Here is a 20,301-nt window from a genome sequence, read left to right as displayed (position 1 = left end):
AACTGAGACCATTTGCCGACTTTGCCGCTCAGAAATTTAAATTGAACTGCTCAGCAATCCGTTTGCAGTTGACTTAAATATGTTCCATATCTTTTTGCACTTTATCCAATATGTGTATCCTGTTCAATAAATGTGGACCGTGTTTGGCCCTCGACGTAGTCCCAGTTTTTAATGTTGGCCCTCTGTGATTGAGTTTGACCCCCCCGGTCTACTGCTTGCTTTGTGCAGTTTCTCCTCTGCTCGGTTTCGCGACGGGCGGGGCTCCGCCCCCTACGCACACACGTGTGAACACACCTTCACCTATAGTCAGAGACAGAGCGGAGGAAAGAGAGGGGAGAACTAAAAACAAATCCGCCGCTAAATGTTTTACTTTAAAACGACACAATATAATTATTTATTACCTGTTAATCATGTTAAATGTCAGCTCAAAATTGTCTGCGAGCCATATTGCGTTATCGAAAGAGCCATATATGGCTCGCGAGCCATAGGTTCCCGACCCCTGACCTAACCCATAGCTGCCAATAGTTCCTCACAGGACGCTGATACCCGATTAATAACAATACTTTAAACAAAGAAGGGACCAAGTGGGGAAAGATGACAGAATGCATTGTTTCATCAAGTGGACCAAAATGCCATCTGTTTATGTTCATTTGAACAAAGCTCTAGTGGCCATCTTAATTATGACAAGAGCAAAGGAGGAAGTCGGGTGACGTCATGCAAAACACACATTTGAGTTTAAAGATAAGTGTGTTCCCAAATGCTTTATGCAGTACTTCAAGAAGAAGAACAGTTGTCTTTAAAAAAACATACATGACAAAAAAAAGTATTGAGTTTATGCCTCGGTTTAACATAAGTCCAATGTTAGCATGTGCCCTCTCCATAACATTAAGTATGCAGGACATGAACAGGATATTACTGAGTGTGTGTGTATACTGTATATGTGTGTGTGTCAGTTGGATGCTGATTGTGGTGTTTTAACTCTCCATTTAGCATTAGACTCTCCACACACTCACAATAAAGTCTGTGTTAAAGAGCTTACATAACAGGGAGATTACACTGAGCACTGGGACACTGAATCTCTATCTGATGACCAGCAGTAAACCACAGGGTAGATGATCATTCTGTGCTACTACATTGGAATGGTTGCCAAATCAAATTGTGAACATCTGTGCTGCTGCACTTGTAGCTGTTGTATGTGGACCTGTACATTGTTTTCCTTTATCCAAGCACCAGTGCATTATCGGTTGTTTAAATCCATTAAGTGGCAGGTGCTTATAGTGCCATTAAAAAGGTTCCACAACATTGAAAAAAAACTAGAATTAAACGTGACACATACGAACTCCCACTGCTGGCTGCTTTCATTTGTGGCTTGACGTGAAAACTACCTTTATTTTTAGTCCACTTCAAATCCTATTAGAACTCAAAGCTAATGTAGTGCTTTTCCCTGCTCCCCCTAAGTCCTCTAACCCCTTCCCCTCTGTCACTCTCCTTATACATTGAGAGGGACCCATAGGATGTTAGTGTGTGTGAAAGAGGAGAACAACATCTCATAACTCATACAATGGGATGATAACATTTGCATAATGGTAATAAAGCGGTCATTGGTCGTTCTTTTTGTTTTATTTTAGTTATGAACTTCTAGTTTTAAGAAGTTCAAAGCGTGATTGCATTGTTAAGCTGTTTTCACACAAGGCTCTCTCTCTCTCTAAGAATGGTTGTATACAAGTCTGAGAGGTGCTTCTCTTCTGCTGGAGCTATCATGTGACCAAAGCCTGCGGGGCTTGAACAACTCATGACGTTCAATGGCAGCCCAGACGGCAGAGATTGCACACACACACAGCAGGTACACACTCACAAACACACTAACAGACTGGAACTGGCACATACAGACTAATGCACAGATTTGTACACTTGATCCTTAAACATTGTTTTTATTAAGTGTTTTTTTTGTTTGTTTCTAAATATAAATCAATCTCAAAGACATACAGCTATGCATATTATGTTCCAGTACACAAACACAATGATTGGTGGTGAAATTGGCTGCAATGCAAGGGGCACCAGCTAAAATCTTGCCTGGGGGACCTAATTGGTCATTGCTCCTGGGCCTCTGGGTATGACTTAAAATGACAGAAAAAAAAGCATTTTGTCACAATTAAAGGTTCGATGTGTAATTCCCGGGCATTATTTCACCTCTAAACTGGGAACATACTCTAATGTTCATATTTTAGTTGTAGTAGTTTGGCATATTTATTGTATTCTAATTTGTTCTATATATTGTGTATTGCATTTACTCCTGTGTAATACCTGTCAGACAGTCAGCAGGGCAACAATACCAAAGACAGAAAACTCTGCTGTTATATCATCTTCCCGTGGAGCTGATCATCTGTGTTTACTGGGCACTGATGTGAACCTGCAGTCACAGCGGCTGCTTTCTTGTTTCTGCCTCTTTGAATGTAGTCCAATAAACAAACCATAAAACAGGAACATGGCTGATATTTACAAGAGGCAGCAGCTGTACTTCTCTCTCTGTACTGAGGCAGACTGCAGCTACACTGACTCACTATCACCTCTAGAGGAACAAGTGGTATTACAGGACAGAGTGCAGCTAGCTGTTAGCATGCTAACTTCAGTAGATATCTCTGCAACACAACACAGAGACGTGTTTAACGTCAGCACTGTTACCTCTTCACACTCTGTTCATAATATAGTTCATTGTTTTAATGTTTAAAGTTTAAATTCTGGCAGATGTTACACACTGAACCTTTAAAAGACATAGTTGAAGATCAATGTACCCTTTTCTCTTTTTATATCCTCTTTGTTGTCTTGAATATGAGCAATTTATCAAATATGGGATGATCAAAATAGTGTCTATGAAAATAGACACACACACACACACGCACGCACACGCACACACACACACACACACACACACACACACACACACACACACACACACACACACACACACACACATTGTGCAGAGTTTGTTTTATTTTTGGGTGTTTGCTCCTCAAGGTCCAGGGAAAGGGGGGTTTCCTATTGGTTTGAAGGAAGAAGGCGTCAGCGCAAGAAGACAATCAGAGGATGTCTAATGACAGGATCCGCTGATAACAGTGCTCTCTCACACGCGCACACACACACACACACGCACACACACACGCACGCACGCACGCACGCACTAGGGTTGACTCACTATAAACTCAAATGAATGTCATTATCCTTCTGTGGTGTAAGAATGCGTGCACTTTTGTGTACGTGTGTTAGTGTACGTGTAATTGTCTTTGTTGTTGTCACTATTAATCTAAGCATGTTTGGTCACAGGGACTGAAACGATTCAAGATTCAATGCTGTTTTCATTAGGAACACCATTCTATAAACCAGAAAAATACAACTACCTGTTTATCATTCAACTGTAGCTCAACACAGCTAACTATATTCAATAATAGCATCACTTAAAATGTTCCATTTGAGTTTGATGGCATGAACCAGATCACTACGATCATGCATCTTTCTCACCTCCCATTCCTGAAAGGGTTGTTGTGAATGGAGGAATAGAATGCAACAGACCAATGAGATCCAGTGCGGGCAAGGTCAGTCAAGATACCAACAGCAGTGGATCGTAAACCCACTCAGAACAACCCACTGGAACGTGGAAATGGATGGTCTGCTGCGTGACATATGAATTGGTCACAAGGGGTCAGTAGAGCCGTGCATATGCGTGTTCTTTGTGTTTTCACTTTAATTCCAATCAAAATGAATGTGTCACTATCATAAAAATGTAGTTTTAAGTTATCACTTTCTCACAGGGTGTGAAAACTTCTACCTACTGTATATACAATAAGGCATCACTACTAAACTTTGTTTTGTATTATAACTATAACTAACTTTTAACATTTTGACCTTCCATTCATGATTCTCCCATTTTTTTCAGTATTTGAAAAAAGTATTTGGACAATAGAGTTATATGGCAGAGAGAAATAACCTATATCAGCCACACATACTTATTATTTTTTATATTTTTACTTTTTGTGGATTTTGTTGACAATTTAAAAAAATAGTTCTGAGGTATATTATGCGAAAAAGAGATCTTGATCTCTCACAGGGAATTCCTAAATAAGAAAAATCTGACTATCTAAGCAAATATAATAATGGGATGGTTGTTGTTATTTTTAATGTCTTTCAATGACCTTGAGTCATATTTGTTTATTCTCTTGATAAACAATGTGTTTGTGTGGCAGGGCTTTGATCTGATTGTTACACAGCATATTCAGTTGCCTATTAAATAAATGATTACCTATAAATGTTAAATATAGCCTTTCCTGGGCGGAAATATTTGAATATTAATGGGAGAACAGGGAGGTTTAGTTTTGTTTAATGTAGAGCAGGGGTATCTTACATGAGTCATATTGTTTCTGTTGACGTCCTCTTTCTGTCCACTGTGATGTTATTTTGAGCTTCCCCCTCTTAAAGTCTGTCATTATTCTCCCTCTGAGGAATGTAGCATTGCTTGCAACTGCTTGGTCTTGAACAAATGGTCTGCAGCTTCTGCTCATTAAGGCCTCAACAAAAAGAAAGTTTAAAAACCGAATCAATAAATAATCCTCTGGAGCTTTGACCTCTGATCCACAAAGTCCCCAGATAACCGTAACAGACACAACTTGTTTCCTCTCTTGTCTGATTCTGTAGTTTAGAAGTTCAGAGGTGGAAAGAATACTAGATAGATAGATATTGTACTCAAGTAAAAGTACTAGTACTTTAAATGCATGTTACTCAAGGTAAACATACTTGTGTAAAACTCTACTCAACTAAAAGTGAAATAAAAAGTAGTTCATTATCTACTCAGACACAGAGAGGGCCTCAGACAAAGAACGTAACTATGGCAACCTATCAACCATGCTTTCATTTGACAGAGCTCTGTTTCAAGGCAGGTTGATTCATAGATTCAGTGGCTACATTCCTAGTTGCTTTCATGATTACACCAACTATACAAGTACATTTGTGATGCACCTGCAAAGCCCAAACAAGAATAAGCCATAGACAGTACATTACACAAACGGACAAGTTGAGGGGAAGCATGGCATGAAGGATGTAGGGATGGGGAGACATACTTCTTAGTATGGTTGTCTCAGTCTCCTGACACACCCCCACGAAGTGGTAGTAAGACTCCATCTCAGCAGTGGAGATCCGTACGGTGGTGTAGGCTGGTCCATACTGACCACAGCTCGGACAGCGAGACAGAACGCTCTGACATCGCAGCCTGCCTAGAGCGTCCATCTCCAGTAACTTATAACTCTACCTCACCTGGCTGTGTGTCCCTATCTATATCTATATCTATCTACTCATCAAGCCTGCCCACTGACCCTGCAGCAGAGACAATAGAATAATCCATGTTTCCTCCATGCTTCTGCTCAGTTACACAAACACAGCTTGAGCAATGCTACTGGAGCGTCTCTAGAGCCAGCAAGGTGCCTCTAGCCTCGCTGCTTCTCTCCGTCATAATCTCTGTGTTAGAAAGTAAAGCCTATTACAGGACATTTGCATGTGCCTGCCTGTTTGACTACCACAAACACAAACAGCTATAACCTGCAGTGAGAGAGCGACTCCACGCTGCCGACTCTATCTCATTGCCGAGGTGTTATTTTGAGCGACAGTGCAGCTGGATTACAGCATTGCAGTCGAAGCTGACATACACTCAAAGCTTTGCCTCACAGAAAACACAATGGTGTGAGGCACTAACATGGAATCTCATTTCAAGACTCACATTGCGAGGGGCTATCATTATGAAGGCATCTCATGTAATTACGATGACCACTCATCTGTCAACAAAATCTAACTGCTGACTCCATTTTTCATGAAAGGAAAAAGCAGGAATAGCAACTGTGCAAAAAGAGCAACTGCCCTAAAAGCCCAAGTGTTTGCTGTACGCCACTGGATTTGCAGACATTTCATTGTGCCCTATACACTGATCTTTTTGATTGTCAATCAAATCAAAACATTTTATTTGTGACATACACATTAGGCCTACAATATAAAGTGAAAATATTATGTTCATAGCTGCAGAAAGCAACTAACAAATAGAAAAAGAAAGATAGAATACTACGGAATCAATCGTTGAGTTATTGCATCTTCTGTTTGGTGATTCAGCAGCTGCATATTGTGTTGGTTTGTTGGCTGTATGATGTCGCCTAGTTACCTGTAGTAGTTACTTCTGCATCTTGGCTATCAATCCATCAAGGACCACGATGGAAATAAGTTTTGTAGAACTTAGTTTTATTTTTTTGTTTTCTGTAAAGTTTTCTGTAAAAAGAAGATAATAAGCTCAATCAAGAAAATAATCCAAAATATATAAAAGTAATGTAAGTAAGTGACATATTGGCTGGATTTTAGACTGAAAGGATTTGATTCTGCTTTGCTTACAGCGGGCTCCATTATGTAATGGTTCTTTCATGTTTCATCCCGTTGCTAAAGCTGGAATTATATTTTCAAATACCTGTAAAATGCCAATGACTACAATCATATTTCTGTTGTTAAAATACCTAAAACTAAAGCATTTTGGAATACCTTAAAAAAATAGATAATGTAACTCCAGTTGTAGAAAGTAAATAGTGTACTATATACTCCACTACATGTATTTGATCATTCTAGTTACTCTTCAGATTAATAATACAAAATACAGTAAATAAATATACTTATTATAAATAATAATATATTATTATGGATAAGACTGTGGATCACTTGTGAAATTCCCATGCTACCCCAGCAGTATATAGTATACAGCAGTATACAATATACAGCAGTATACAGTATACAGCAGTATATAATATACAGCAGTATACAGTATACAGCAGTATATAATATACAGCAGTATACAGTATACAGCAGTATACTGTATACTGCTGTATACTGTATACTGCTGTATATTATATACTGCTGTATACTGTATACTGCTGTATATTATATACTGCTGTATACTGTATACTGTATACTGCTGTATACTGTATACTGCTGTATATTATATACTGCTGTATATTATATACTGCTGTATATTGTATACTGCTGTATACTGTATACAGCAGTATACAGTATACAGCAGTATATAATATACAGCAGTATACAGTATACAGCAGTATACACACCTCACATTAGGTTGATGACCTTGTGTTGTAGAATGACAATAAAAGAACCACCTTGTAACATTATGAAGTAATGTACATATTAATGCATCAATAATTATAATCCAATAATATTATTTACATTACTCATTACTAAGTACTTATACTTTCGGCACTATAAGTATATTTTGATGCTAGTACGTTTGTACTTTTACTGAAAGTAAAAATTTGAATGCATGACTTTCACTTGTAACAAAAAAAACAATGCAATAATGGCCTTTGATATCAAGCGATACATTTCTTATGCATCCTATTTTATTATTACATTCAATGTAGTGGTACAGACAAAGTCCCCAGTGCAGACTCTACCACACCATATCTATTAATCTGTCAACACTGCTGTACATTATCAACAGAAACACACTTCACATACAAAAACTTTTTTTTTTGCAGAAACTACTTTGCTTTTTTCTTGGGGCCACTGGCCCTCCTGAAGGATCTGAGTATATTACAGTACATTGATCTCAACGCTAAAGTCCACTGGTACAGACTACGACTTAGTAACAACTACTCCAGCTAAAACAGTCCCAACCACACACACTGCACACACCTACAACACTGTAAGACAGTCAATATGTTCATCACTTACACATTAGTGATCCCATGCTACTGTTGTTCTTGCTCTGAAACAATCCACACAGACAGGAGGGGCCGAGCTGAGCGGCTACACCAGCGTCCAGTCTGACGTCCGCAGTAACATAACGCACAACACACACACATACACAGGTGACACTACAGTGCAGTCCTCATGGCTGTCTGCTCCCCCTCAGTGCCGCAGGACAAGCCCTCCTCTTTTGTGTTTTATCGGAGAGAGAGAGAGCGAGAGAGAGAGAGAGGGAGAGAGAGAGAGAGAGAGAGAGAGAGAGAGAGAGAGAGAGAGGGAGAGAGAGAGAGAGAGAGAGGAATGTGAATGTTTTCGTCAGAGCGGGGTCTGAGCCTCTCCTGCAGCCTTGTGATCGGCTGAGCAGCTCAATTCTGACCACCGTTTACACAAATATCCTCAACAATGCTCCATCAGGCAGCTGGGACTTCCCTTACATACCTCCCTGTTTACTCCCACCTTTCCTTCCCCCTCCTCCCTCTCCTGTGTCCCCCCTGAAAGATTTTTTAAGCTTTTTCTATTTTATAGTATGAGAGAGTATGTGGAGGACCAGCACCTCCACATGGTTCTCCACTTTCTTTTCTCCTTTACCTCATCTTCATCACTTCCACTTTTCATTTTTTTTGTACTCATTCATATCTTTCCTCTTTCTCCAGTTTCATGGAAACAACCCTCTTTCCTTGTTTGTACGTGTCTCTTTATACTTTGTCAGCTCTGGCCATGTGGTGGATGCTTTCAGCCCAGTGCACTGCTTGAGTACAATTCACATTTATTGTAGCTAAATGTGAATTCCTGAATATTAAATCAGCTATCTTCTGTCGTGGTCCCAGTAATATTTGTTCTTAACTAACTTTACAATTGGTCAATTGAATTGGCTTGCTTAGATTGTGATACATAAAGCGGAAAAGTTCTGCCTGAGAAGACTTACTAGAAGTCCTGGGAAGTTTTTTTCTACCTTAGTTACAAAGAATTCTGTAGCTATTGCAACTTGATAATGTTTTTAGTTTTGCTTGTAAAGATGTTCTGAATTGGAACATCTTTAATGTGGAAAACTGGTACGTATTGATTGGTCGTATTGGCAGGGACTCATGACTTTCCAGAAAAAATGTGGGAAAATTCTTTGAGAGATTGATTTAGATTAAATCTAGAATTTGAAGTTCCGTCAAAACCTGAATTTCCTCGATGCATCTGTTTCTGTTGTTTGGAGACGCATTAAAAATACACTTTGTTGTTCTGTGTGTCTGACCACATTCACAGGTGGTTTGAATGATCAGAACCTCAGTAAATCTTGGGAGCGTTTTCATCTGTACTTAATGTCAGCCAAAGACATCTGGAGCAACATCATAGAGCGTCCTCTTGCTCTGGGTAACCACACAGACTGACTTTCTTTTGTTTCTTCTTCCTCTTCTAGATCTTTCCCATCATGTGTATGAGGAGGTGTTTGGTGATCCAGTTGTGGTCTCACGGTTCAAGCTTTCTTCCTTGAGGCGTAGTCTAATGTTTTCTATTTTCAAATACATTTTCTATTGCTAGTGATGTTGAATATACAGTGTAGCTGGGGATCATTCACAGTGATCCTGTCCCCAGAAGAATGTACTTTTATTTCCCTATCAGTGACATCGTCATAGCCACGTTAACTGTTGGAGAGTGTTGTGTGGTGTTTCTGCGGAGTTCACACATGAACGTAACACTAGACAGTTTTATGTCAGCTCCTAAATTGCTGATACAGAATGGTTCTCATTCTCTCTAGTAGGCTACAGCTAGTGTAAGAATATATAAGTCAGAAACTGAGCTGAGCTGACTTGGTGGCGTGCTGGCTCAATCACAAGAGATGTGGCACTGTGGCGAAAAGGAATAATTGCGACAAAAAGAAGAAAAGGTTTCCTACAAGTCACTGTCTCCAGTTAATCCATTAACTGTAGTCTATTTAAAGGCAGTTGTGAGGTTTCATGCTACTGAAACTACTACACATGTCCATATGTCTATACAAAAACAGTCAACTCACATCATTTTAGTCAACATGAATCGAGACCCAGCTGTTGTTCAATCAATGTGTAAATAGATTTCTGCTAGATATTAACACAAGCCTGTTTAATTAACTTAAAAAATAACTGACCTAAATTTGTTTTGTCAACATTTTGGTGAATACGCTACACCTGCATGTTGATGCAATGAGTGCAAGACGACACGCAGGTAGCCAAGCAAGGCTAACATTATACTGTAACTCCTTATAAACCACAATTGTGTTTTTCATCATTCCAATTGTGAATAGATTTAAAGAGATACTACATGTTAGTGAGTGAGCTTTGGAGGTGTTTACAGGTGTATTTTGTGAATTCAGACAGAACAAGGCTAGTTGCTTTCCCCTGCCTCCATGGCAGTCTTTATGCTAAGCTAGGTTAACCTTTCCTGACTTCAGTTCGGTTCTACAGGATTTCAACTTTTACCCCTTTTAACAAAAGCAAATACTTGTATTTCCCTGTTGTTCCTTTTCAGTTTGAAAATGTATCTCATCCAGACTGTCTATCTGTGATTTAGCAACATACATTTAAACATACCTGAAGAAAACTGCCTCAAGTAATCAGAATGACACAAAACAGGTTATAATGCAAACATAACTCCACATCCCTGACCATTTCAAAACCAAAGGTTTTAAAATTCAAACTGCTGTAAAAGTTGTAAAAAATATAGCATTCACTATCTGGGTAACTCTACAGTTTATCAGTTGTTCCGTACTGTTATTGTTATGCATTGAATATAATATGAAATATCCATAAAATACGTCATTTAACATTAGTCAAATGCTCACTCACTCTTTGCCAGATTGTACTACGACTCATGTGAAGCCCTTTGTTCCCGACTGTGTTACTGCTGCCCACCCTGCCTGCCTCTGACCTGTTCTGAGTCCTGGTCCTCTGTCTGTCCCCTACTGGTACGTCTGCTTGGACTTCAGTATTACGCTGTGCTCATTGTCTGTCCTGCCCTGTACCTGCCGAGATCTGACATTAAACGTCATTATCAACTGTTCCTGGTTTCCTGTGTGCTGCATTTGGGTCCAAACACGTCTTGTGACAAATGTCATGGCTGAACACAGAATGATGTCATGAGAGGGGGAATGACGTAGAAATAAATAAGAGGCATCATTTCATAAATTCAGAATTTAAATTGAAGGGTTTATAACATTAATATATAAATATTGAGTATGTGTATAACTTAGTGGCATGCTAATATGTGTATTAGCATTCCAAACACATACTCAATATTTACATAGGTACATATTGTATTACATTACCTAGTATAAGCAGGATGAATGTCTGCTGACAGAGCCTGAACCAGCTTGCAGTCTCTTTAAGCATCAACAACTGTCCTCACTGTGTATTGTGAGGATCAGCTGCAGGGAGGAGGCTTTATTACATCAGGGATTACATCATTACAGGCCTTGGCTACCTCACTGAGAATGACCATCTCCTGCTGGAACCAGTAAAGCACCACAGACAGGCCGAACATTTAAAGTCACAGTCCTGTGAGGATCCACACGATGAGCACATTAGCCATGACGTTTCATATGCTACCCTCAACACTTGAATAATTGATGAGCAGAATGTTCCCAGCAGTCCCATAGCTGAAAGAAACAGCTGTTGTTTTCTGCTCTCTGTTCAGCCACAGTTATTATTTTGAACAAGCTGTTTTTACAATATCTTCACCCAAAAAAACCTTCTGATGCTTATAGACTGGCCTCGAGCAACTCCGTACAACACAGACTTATCTAGGCCTGCAGTATAATGCCCAGAACCTAACATTTTAAAGTGTTTTCTTATGTGTCATTTTGGATGACAAAATATAGTATAATATAGAAGTATATTCTGGTTTAGTGTGAAGGACTTTGTTGGTAGTAAAGTGCAAATGATGTATACTTTCCATGTGAGGGTGAGGGTCTGAAATACATTTTGACACAGACTGACAGTACGAGTGGCCCATACATGGACTCCAAAACCAAAAACATATTTTACTCTGCTTCCTTCAGAAAGCCTGGTCTGCAGTCAGCCACTTTTCTTCAACTCCGAGCTGGCCACCAGCTCACTTGACCTTGATCAGCTCAGGATTGACCCGCTTAGAAAATCTGTGCACTGAGAAAATTAGGCTTGTGAAATCATAGTTCTCTGGTGGCCCAGTGGATCAATCCTATTGTTCAGCTGTGTTGTTGTGAGCAGAGCTGGTCAGCTGGCCTCAGTCCAGCTGACTATACGAAAGACAAACATTTTCCATAGGATATGGTGACCCAGCCCTCTCCACCACGACCACCCCTTCAGAGACAGGAAGAGGAAGCAGAGAGAATGCAGCTCTGACGTCATAACAACAAGGGTCGGGGGCTGGTAGCGGGGTCCTCTGTGTAATACCACTTTCCCCAAGCAGCTATCAGAGCGGAGCACGTGAGATTACAGTAGTTGTTGAGGGTGAGAAAATCCTCCTTTAAATTCTAAATGTTACTTCCATGAAGCTTCCATGAGGATGCACGGTCCCAGCTGAACACCTACCAAATAATATTCTGCCAGTGATGTTAGGAAATGTAATTTTTAAGGAGTAGTTTTAACCTTTTGCACAAATACATTTATTTGCTTTATTTAGGAGAGTGAGATGAGAAAGCAGATGTCAATCTCATGACTCAGAGCTGGGGTCAGGACGAGGGTATAATATGGGTATAATGGGTATAGACGTTTGTTTAATACCTACACAAATATCAATATAAAAACCAATATTTGTGCTTTTGATGGGAGTTACATGCTGGAACTGTTTCTTGGCAAACAACTTCCCACGGTCCTGTTGTCATAGTGAGGTTGCCAGGTTTAGTACCATCATGTCTGTACAGAGACAAAGCCATAAAATATTCTGATGATAATGCTCTTCAATATACAACTAAGAGTTTTGAGATAAATTGCTTGTGTTGTTATTTTAAAAAAGAGACGCAACGCACCAACATTTGTAAAATAAAGCAAATCACAGGCAATTCTGCAGAAAATAATTCAACAAATTAAGTTAAATTCTCCAGCACCATCCTATGTGAATCATATGTTATATCTTCTTCTTCAAGAACAAGGCAGTAATCACACACCCATGCCTTATCAGTGTTTGTAATAAATGGATGTGTAGAAAGTTACAGTAACGTCAGAACAAAACTGGAGAGTGAAGCTACCAGAAAGCTCTGGTGAAGGATGTTGGGCAGTTGTCCCCACAGCGTCACACCTTCTTACTGGGGGAAATGATTTCACACTTGGCACCAGCGCACTCTGAGTTCTTCTTGCTAACGCAGTCACAACCTCATTGATATAAAGACAACAAAGCATGAAGCCTCTCAGTATTACACAACACAATTTAAGCACCACAAACTGCAGACTCCCAAACGTTGAATCATCACCTCTGTAAAACTGTTTGAATGTATTCAATCAATGTATTTGTCACATGTAATTATACCAGTGAAATGTTGATGAACAATGTTTCCCCAATGTGGAATTTTATTTATGTTTCTCATGTTGCAAATTTAAAAAAAGCACTTCAGGAATACTACCATTGTTTCTGTTCTGTTGTGTTTCTTGTTTTTATGTAGCATAATAAACTTAGATACCACTGCATTTCATTGTGCTGCCCTGCATTGCATAATGACAATAAATGACCATTGAATCCTTAAATCCTTAAATCCTTAAATCCTTAAATCCTTAAATCCTTGACTGATAAATATAAATAATAATATACAGTATGTGTGTGATTGGGGGGAGCCATTTGAGGCTGTGACTTGATTTAGGATCCTGAGGGTAGAAGCTCCTGCTGAGACTCTTAGTGCTGGCCTGGTGTAGCCTCTGCTTTATTCCTTTTTTTCTTTCTCTTTTCCTTCCTTTCCTCTTTCCTTCCTCGTTTCCTTCCTTCCTTCTTGCTGTTCTTCCTCCTTCCATTCCTTCCTTCTTGATCATTTCTTTCCTCCCTTCCTCCCTTGTTTACTTCTTTCCTTCCTTCTCTCCTCTCTTCCTTCCTTACGTTTTTCCTTTCCTCCCATCCTCTCTTTCTTTCTCCATTCCTTCCTCCTTTCCTTCTTTCCTTCCTTCCTTTCTTCCTCCTTCCCTTCCTCAGAAAGGAAGAAGAAAAAAAGGAAGGAAGGAAATAAGGATCTTTATTAAAACAAAACTACCTGTCAAGGTCACAAGATGTCAGATACAAATTGCCTCCATGTCTGAAATACAAACCTTGGGGTATGTAGAATATGCTGACACGTATACGCCCCATGTTCTATATATTGTCTCTACTTCTGGCCTCCACATATGTAGAACTTGTGAACTGTATAATCTACTTTTACAGCTTCTTTTGGCCGCCCTGCATTTCAACCATAATGGCAGCTAAGAGGTTGCCAGAACCCGTGTTAGTGAGGTATGTTATGCGGTTCCATAAAGGGAGCTGGAAGGTCCGCCCTATTTGGGAGAAGCCATCATACGATTAGAAGTTTCTGTCAGTCCCTAAATATTATTTACGATGTGACTTAACAGCACTTCCATCCAGACAAGGACAGTCACTACTGCTCTGTCCTGTCCACAACGGCTTCCTACATCTGTGAAAAATGTGTTTAGCACTTGAAGCCTTTGAAGTCAACATGTTGTAGTCGTTACCCAGACATAGTTATTCAGCTTCTTTTTATCCCTCGTCTTTATGCCCCTCTCTCTCTCTTCTTCACACGTTAGAAATGTTCTCCTATGTAACCCAAGGTCTCTGGAGTTAATTACTTTGCAAAGTATTGAACCAGTTTGGTGAAATATGCAAAGCAAAAGTCTCAAAGTATCACGTTGTCCATTTAAGATTTCGCTCCATCAATTTATCCATTCATTAAAACCACATTTGGAGTGGCCTTAAGGTGGTTTAAGTCTTTTGATTTTCAAATTAATTGAATAAACTTTAAAATTAAGTTTCTTTTAATGTTTTACATCATTATTCAAGTATTAATTTTAAAGAATTGTTGTTTCATAATGAACTTGTATTTCGTGATGTGTTCAGGCTCCCAGATCTCAGCTGTTATTCTGTGAGTACGTCATTATTACCAAAGGGAATTATGGCAAAATCATTGAATTTAGAACCCTGTTGTATAAACATATACTTCAAGTAACACTGTTCTCCGCTCATATACCAAAGTTACAAGGTTTGGGTACTGTCATTCTACAACACAGGGTTGCACAACGCGAGTAGAAGTCCCTTTATGCTACAGAAGGAAAAACAATGATGGAGTATGGAGAGAGTGAGTTGAGGAGGCTTACAGCATCAAAAAAGCTGCTCCGTATTCAGTAGCCTGGGTATTTAGCACATCATCATGGCCCATAAAGTTAGTTCTGAGAGGAAGAATTTGTATCAGTGTCGATGAGTAGTGTTCTACAACTATGTTACACGTTCAATCTACTAAGCAGCAGTCTCCAGGAATCCAGCAGTTTGTGTAAATTATCCATATTCATACTTTCAGTTTCTAAGTATCTAATCTATTTCCCTGCACACTCAAAGAGATATTGTCCTCCTACTCTCTCGGTTGCCTAGAGCAACAAAACACAGCAACATCCAGCATCATCCCTCCCTACAGCCTGACCTTTTCCACTGGACACACTGAAGGTCACTGAAGAGGTCCCTGTAACACACCCTCCTTTGATAAACCGCCAGTTTAGGAGGAGCTCAATGAGCAGGGCTGGTGGGGGGCAAGGGGTTTGGTTGAAGGGAGCTTTAAATTGAACAAGAATATGATTGTCTGTGTGAGCAGCAAGCTCTTAACTGAATGCCTCAGCACTAATCATCATGACAGCACGCATCAGTGGGACGGAGTAGCCATTGTAGATCAGATCCATAAAGTGGCATATATACGGTCATGAATTATGCATGAGGGAACAAGGTTAAATGACTCATCCTTGTGCTGCTGCTCATCGGCAACACATAGGGGACCGAGGGGGCATTTGTATATATAGATATGGATGTGTGGGATGTGGAGTTGATGCCATCATAAAAAAAGAATAACAGATTTTCTTTAATATACAGGAAAACTGTTCATATAAAGCTTTTACAGCAATACCTGAAACATACTAACCAGCACCATCCCATTTAAAGGGAGCTAAGAAATGCTTAAATACACACATTATATTTATATGTCCACGTGATGTCTACCATCACATTGGAAAATGTATGTGTTTATTATGTTTATGACATGTGAAGAGTCGCTGCATGTCACATACTGTGGAGACATGAGATCAATTTGCATCATGTCGGCACATGTGATTTTGTGCAGACATGTGAAAACAAATAGTTCACGTGGATGGTGCATGAAGCACATTTCACATGTGATGAATTCAGAAAGAGTTACTGAAAAGCTTAAAAACGGAAATGTGAAAAGGACAATTTGTGATTTTAGGAAGCGTGTTACCAAAGTAGGGTACATCTACAAAATCTAACAGTACTGACCTGAGCACATAACAAGCAAGTCATAAAGTCCCACACACCAATATTACACACTGATATCAATATTAAGTACAGATCTACAGTCAGGACGTGGTTAACCTACAGCTTAGCCTAAGGACTGGAAGCAGCAATGGGGGGGAAGTATTCCTTGTAGCACCTCTAAAGCTGACTAATTAACACATTCTTATATTAAGTCAGGAAGCCACAGCTGACTGACAGTGACATGAACTGATAATTAGCTAAATCCAGTGGTTCATAGGAGCATTAGATGACTATGCGATGTGACAGTCATACGATATAGAGAGAGCTTCCCATGATCAGTCTCCAGTGATTTAAGAGAAGAGCAACTTAGATCAATTATGTCCCATCATTTGAGCTTTTTGCTCCCCCTGCTCCCCCTGTTCAACATGACACTAATGACAGGCTGTCTTCAGGGGGACTAAACAAAGAAGTTAAAGAGAAGGGCTGAGCTGTCGTTGCTTTTAAATCAATAAGAGGAGGAGGTTTTCCAAGATCAAGGTCCCTTGTACTGGAAATGGTTGTGTGGTTCACGCTGAGTGAGCTCCCTGCTGGTGAATGAACAACACTGTCTTGTTTGGAAGGAAAGGCACAAAGAAATGGGTAAATAAGTAGAGAGACAGCACATGGAGTGTATGTAATGGTCCTGCACCAATGGTTATGTGCAAGATTAATCTTTAACCGCAAACAAGGTCCCAGTACTCTGAGTCTTAACATGGTTTTGATCATACTTGGAAAATACAATTTGACTTATTGTAAACATCATGCTTCAATGAAGAGTTGTAATAAGCTGATGTGTGACCCTGTCAGACAGCAGGAATACATTACGCTTTCCCAAACTTATATCTGGGGGGGGAGGAAACTGCATGTTAAGGGGCCATTCGGTTCGTTTTGAGCACAAAAACTACTTGACTTCTTCTTTGAGTTCTGAAGCTTTTGATGATATCATCTGAATGTCATCATTAGGTGTTTGCCATGGATTTTATTTGTCTGAAGGTTTTATAGAACAGCACCCAGAACAGATCAAAACCTAGAAAATAGACCTTATTGTGAGATTATTTCGTCAACTGCCGTTTACAAGGTCAAAAATGAACTCAGCTTTTAACACTACATGGATGAGAAGTCCGTAAATAGATGTTTTAGAAAAGATATTTCACATGTTGGTAATTTCTCAAATTACACACATCATTAGTGTTCTCTCCACAAGTAAGATTTTTAACTCAAGGTTGCCATCTTGTGCCTGTTTTGTGTGTGTGTGTGTGTGTGTGTGTGTGTGTGTGTGTGTGTGTGTGTGTGTGTGTGTGTGTGTGTGTGTGTGTCTGTGTGTGTGTCTGTGTGTTGTGTGTGTGTGTGTGTGTGTGTGTGTGTGTGTGTGTCTGTGTGTGTGTGTGTCTGTGGGTGTGTGTGTGTGTGTGTGTGTGTGAGTGAGTGTGTGTGAGTGTGTGTGAGTGTGTGTGTGCGTGTGTGTGAGTGTGTGTGTGTGTGTGTGTGTGTGTCTGTGTGTGTGTGTGTGTGTGTGTGTGTGTGTGTGTGTGTGTGTGTGTGCATTGCAGAGACATGGGGTTTGGAAAGAGTAGAATATAAGTGAGAAATACACAAATCCACAGCAATAAAGAAATCCAGTTCAATGAGTGGCAGCATCCCGCGTGAGCCTGGCTCCCAATAAATCAATTCAGGGCCCCTTGCTTGACAGAAGCTAGCTCAGTTTCCATAGTAACGCTCTGCACAAGCCCTCCTCCATCCGCGTACCCCTCCCTCCCTTAGCTATGCGATGCAGGAAGTGCAGTGATGGAGGATGCTGTGCGATAGTTTCCAGCGTGGCACATTAACCTACTTCCCAACCAACCAGATGCAGAATGGGAGAGGAGAGGACAGAGAACAGAGGAGAGAGGAGAGAGGGGAGGAAAGGGAGATGACAGGGAGGCAGAAAGAAAGGATGGAAGGGATGACTAAAAGGAATCCAGAAGGGGATGGAAAGGAAGGACATGGAAAAATGAGCATGGGAGAGAAGTGACGAGGAAAAGAAATAAAGCAAAGGAGAGACGGAAGGAGAAAGCAAAAAGGAAGAGAAAGGTAGAGGACAGGTGCTATAGGATGGACAGGTTAAGTGATTAATGAGATTGTAAATCTTTTAAATATTGACCTGATAAATCTTGCGAGGAAAATAATTTGGACGAACAGGATTGGTAGTCATTCACCAGCATAAACGTTTACAAATAATGAATCACTGGAAGCCCTAATCACACTAAATGAGCTGAATGTACAGTATGTTGTGTTCTTGTAAATCAGTTCAAATAAAACACAGACAATCAGATTCTGGTAACTCAGGCACATTCTAATCTCATTAACAGTTAATAGAGAAAAATAGAGAATAACCTGAAATACTAAACACATATAAAGGACAAAAAATATATCTTTGAATATGCTCATCACCATCATTGATCAGACTCCCCTGTGTGATGACATACTTTCTCCTCTGCCCATGTGCAGAGCATCCCTCTGCATCGCTCTTCACTCAGTGGTCCTGATGAGAGGATAGAGATTCCCTGCCTCGCTTCATCTGCTCTGCTTCTTTTCACATTTTCAACCAATTCAAGGATTCCAGGACAAGATACAACCTAATAACGCATCTTCCACCTTACACGTCCATTAAACGAGCTCTCGTGTGTAATTTCCCCAGTGGAGACAAAAGCTCTTCTTTTTCTAACCATCTGCAAATGTGAAATATGAAGAGGATTGTGAGGAAAGGAGGGGAGAAATGTGAAGACTTACCGACATGAGTGATGACACACTGCACCCTCTGTAGCAGCTCATGGACCGACATCTCGTCTTCTCTCAGCCAGCACAGCATCTCAGGGTGTGGGTCGCATCCACTCTCCTCCCCTTCTCTCTCTTGCCGCTCTCTCTCTCTCCGCTGCCACGCCTCCGTTTGTCACCCTTCCTTCCCCGATAATTTCCCCTCCTTTTGCTCCCTAATCCAATGTTCTCCTGTGAGGGGTTTTTTCTCCTGTGTTCTCTCTGCTGCTTCTTGTTTCTAGTTCTTTCTACTTTAAATGTTCTTATGTGAAGCCTCTCCTATCCTTCATCACACCTCCTCCAAATACAAACAATCACAAAGCCTGATTGTGACAATGATGATGCCCCTCCCAGCCAGTCAGCAAAACAGTAAGCCTGCATATAAAATAATCAGCTTGGCAGCCAGGCACAGGTGAAATAACCAAAACAGCCAGTCAGGGAACAAAAGAGGAAGTAGCTCAGACAGCTCGTCAATAGATAACATAAGCAGTCTGTTAAGTGAACAAAATAGTCATTCTTCAGCCAGTCAAGCACACAATAAACACTATAGTCAGTCAGTCAGTTAACAAAAGAGACATATTGTGTCTCCGCCAGCAAACTTCATTAAGTTAAAACCAGCCAGAAAATCTTTAAAGAAAAGAACCAGTTTGTCAGTAAATGTGTAAGCCAGTGAACAAAAAGCCACTCCTTAATTAGATTAGAATGGTAATTAGTCAACATCAAAACATCAGCCTCCCAGACAGTTATTCAGTCCTTTTGATGATGCTGGCAGACATATGCAATGATTAGGAAGAAGCCTCCTCGTCAAAAATACAATTGTCCTTACAGCAAAAAAATTAAATTAAAAAAGGGGAAAATTATACTCCAAAAAATGTTAAAGACATACCAAACCTAGAAAAAATGAAAGGATGCTCCTCAGGAAGTGAGGAAGACATTGAGTCCTCTCCACTTATATAGACACCGGGTTGGAAAGCATTGCTGCTGCTCTAATGATGCTCTGTTTGCTCTAAAGAAGCTGAGTCACAAAGAGGGAAAACGAATCAGTGCTGTTATACCTGCCTGCAGGGCGGAGGGAGAGACACTGAAGCAGGGGGAGGGTGGATACTGGATAGATGGGGTGGGGGTTAATAGGTCCACAGGGGAAATCCTGGTGCCTGGATACGGATTGGAGCTAGTGGAACATTGACTGATTCTCACACTTTTATTTGATTTAAGGTAGGAGAAATAACAGGAAATCGTTAGGAAACA

General features: G+C 40.2%; 1 protein-coding gene across 1 annotated transcript in view; it reads right to left on the bottom strand.

Annotated features, from left to right (window-relative positions):
• The window catches only part of mcf2l2 (MCF.2 cell line derived transforming sequence-like 2), a 115,656-nt gene extending 96,533 nt beyond the window's left edge, over positions 1-19,123 (bottom strand). The window contains exon 1 of the mRNA XM_029430460.1: positions 19,030-19,123. Within this exon, the coding sequence (XP_029286320.1) occupies positions 19,030-19,108 (79 nt within the window). The 5' untranslated portion in view covers positions 19,109-19,123. The remainder of the gene's footprint in view (positions 1-19,029) is intronic.
• Between the last annotated feature and the right edge of the window lie 1,178 nt (positions 19,124-20,301).

Source organism: Cottoperca gobio, chromosome 4, assembly GCF_900634415.1.
Source record: "Cottoperca gobio chromosome 4, fCotGob3.1, whole genome shotgun sequence".
Taxonomy (NCBI): Eukaryota; Metazoa; Chordata; class Actinopteri; order Perciformes; family Bovichtidae; genus Cottoperca; species Cottoperca gobio.
Note: the sequence above shows the minus strand (reverse complement) of the source record. Positions and strands in the feature narration are given on the sequence as shown.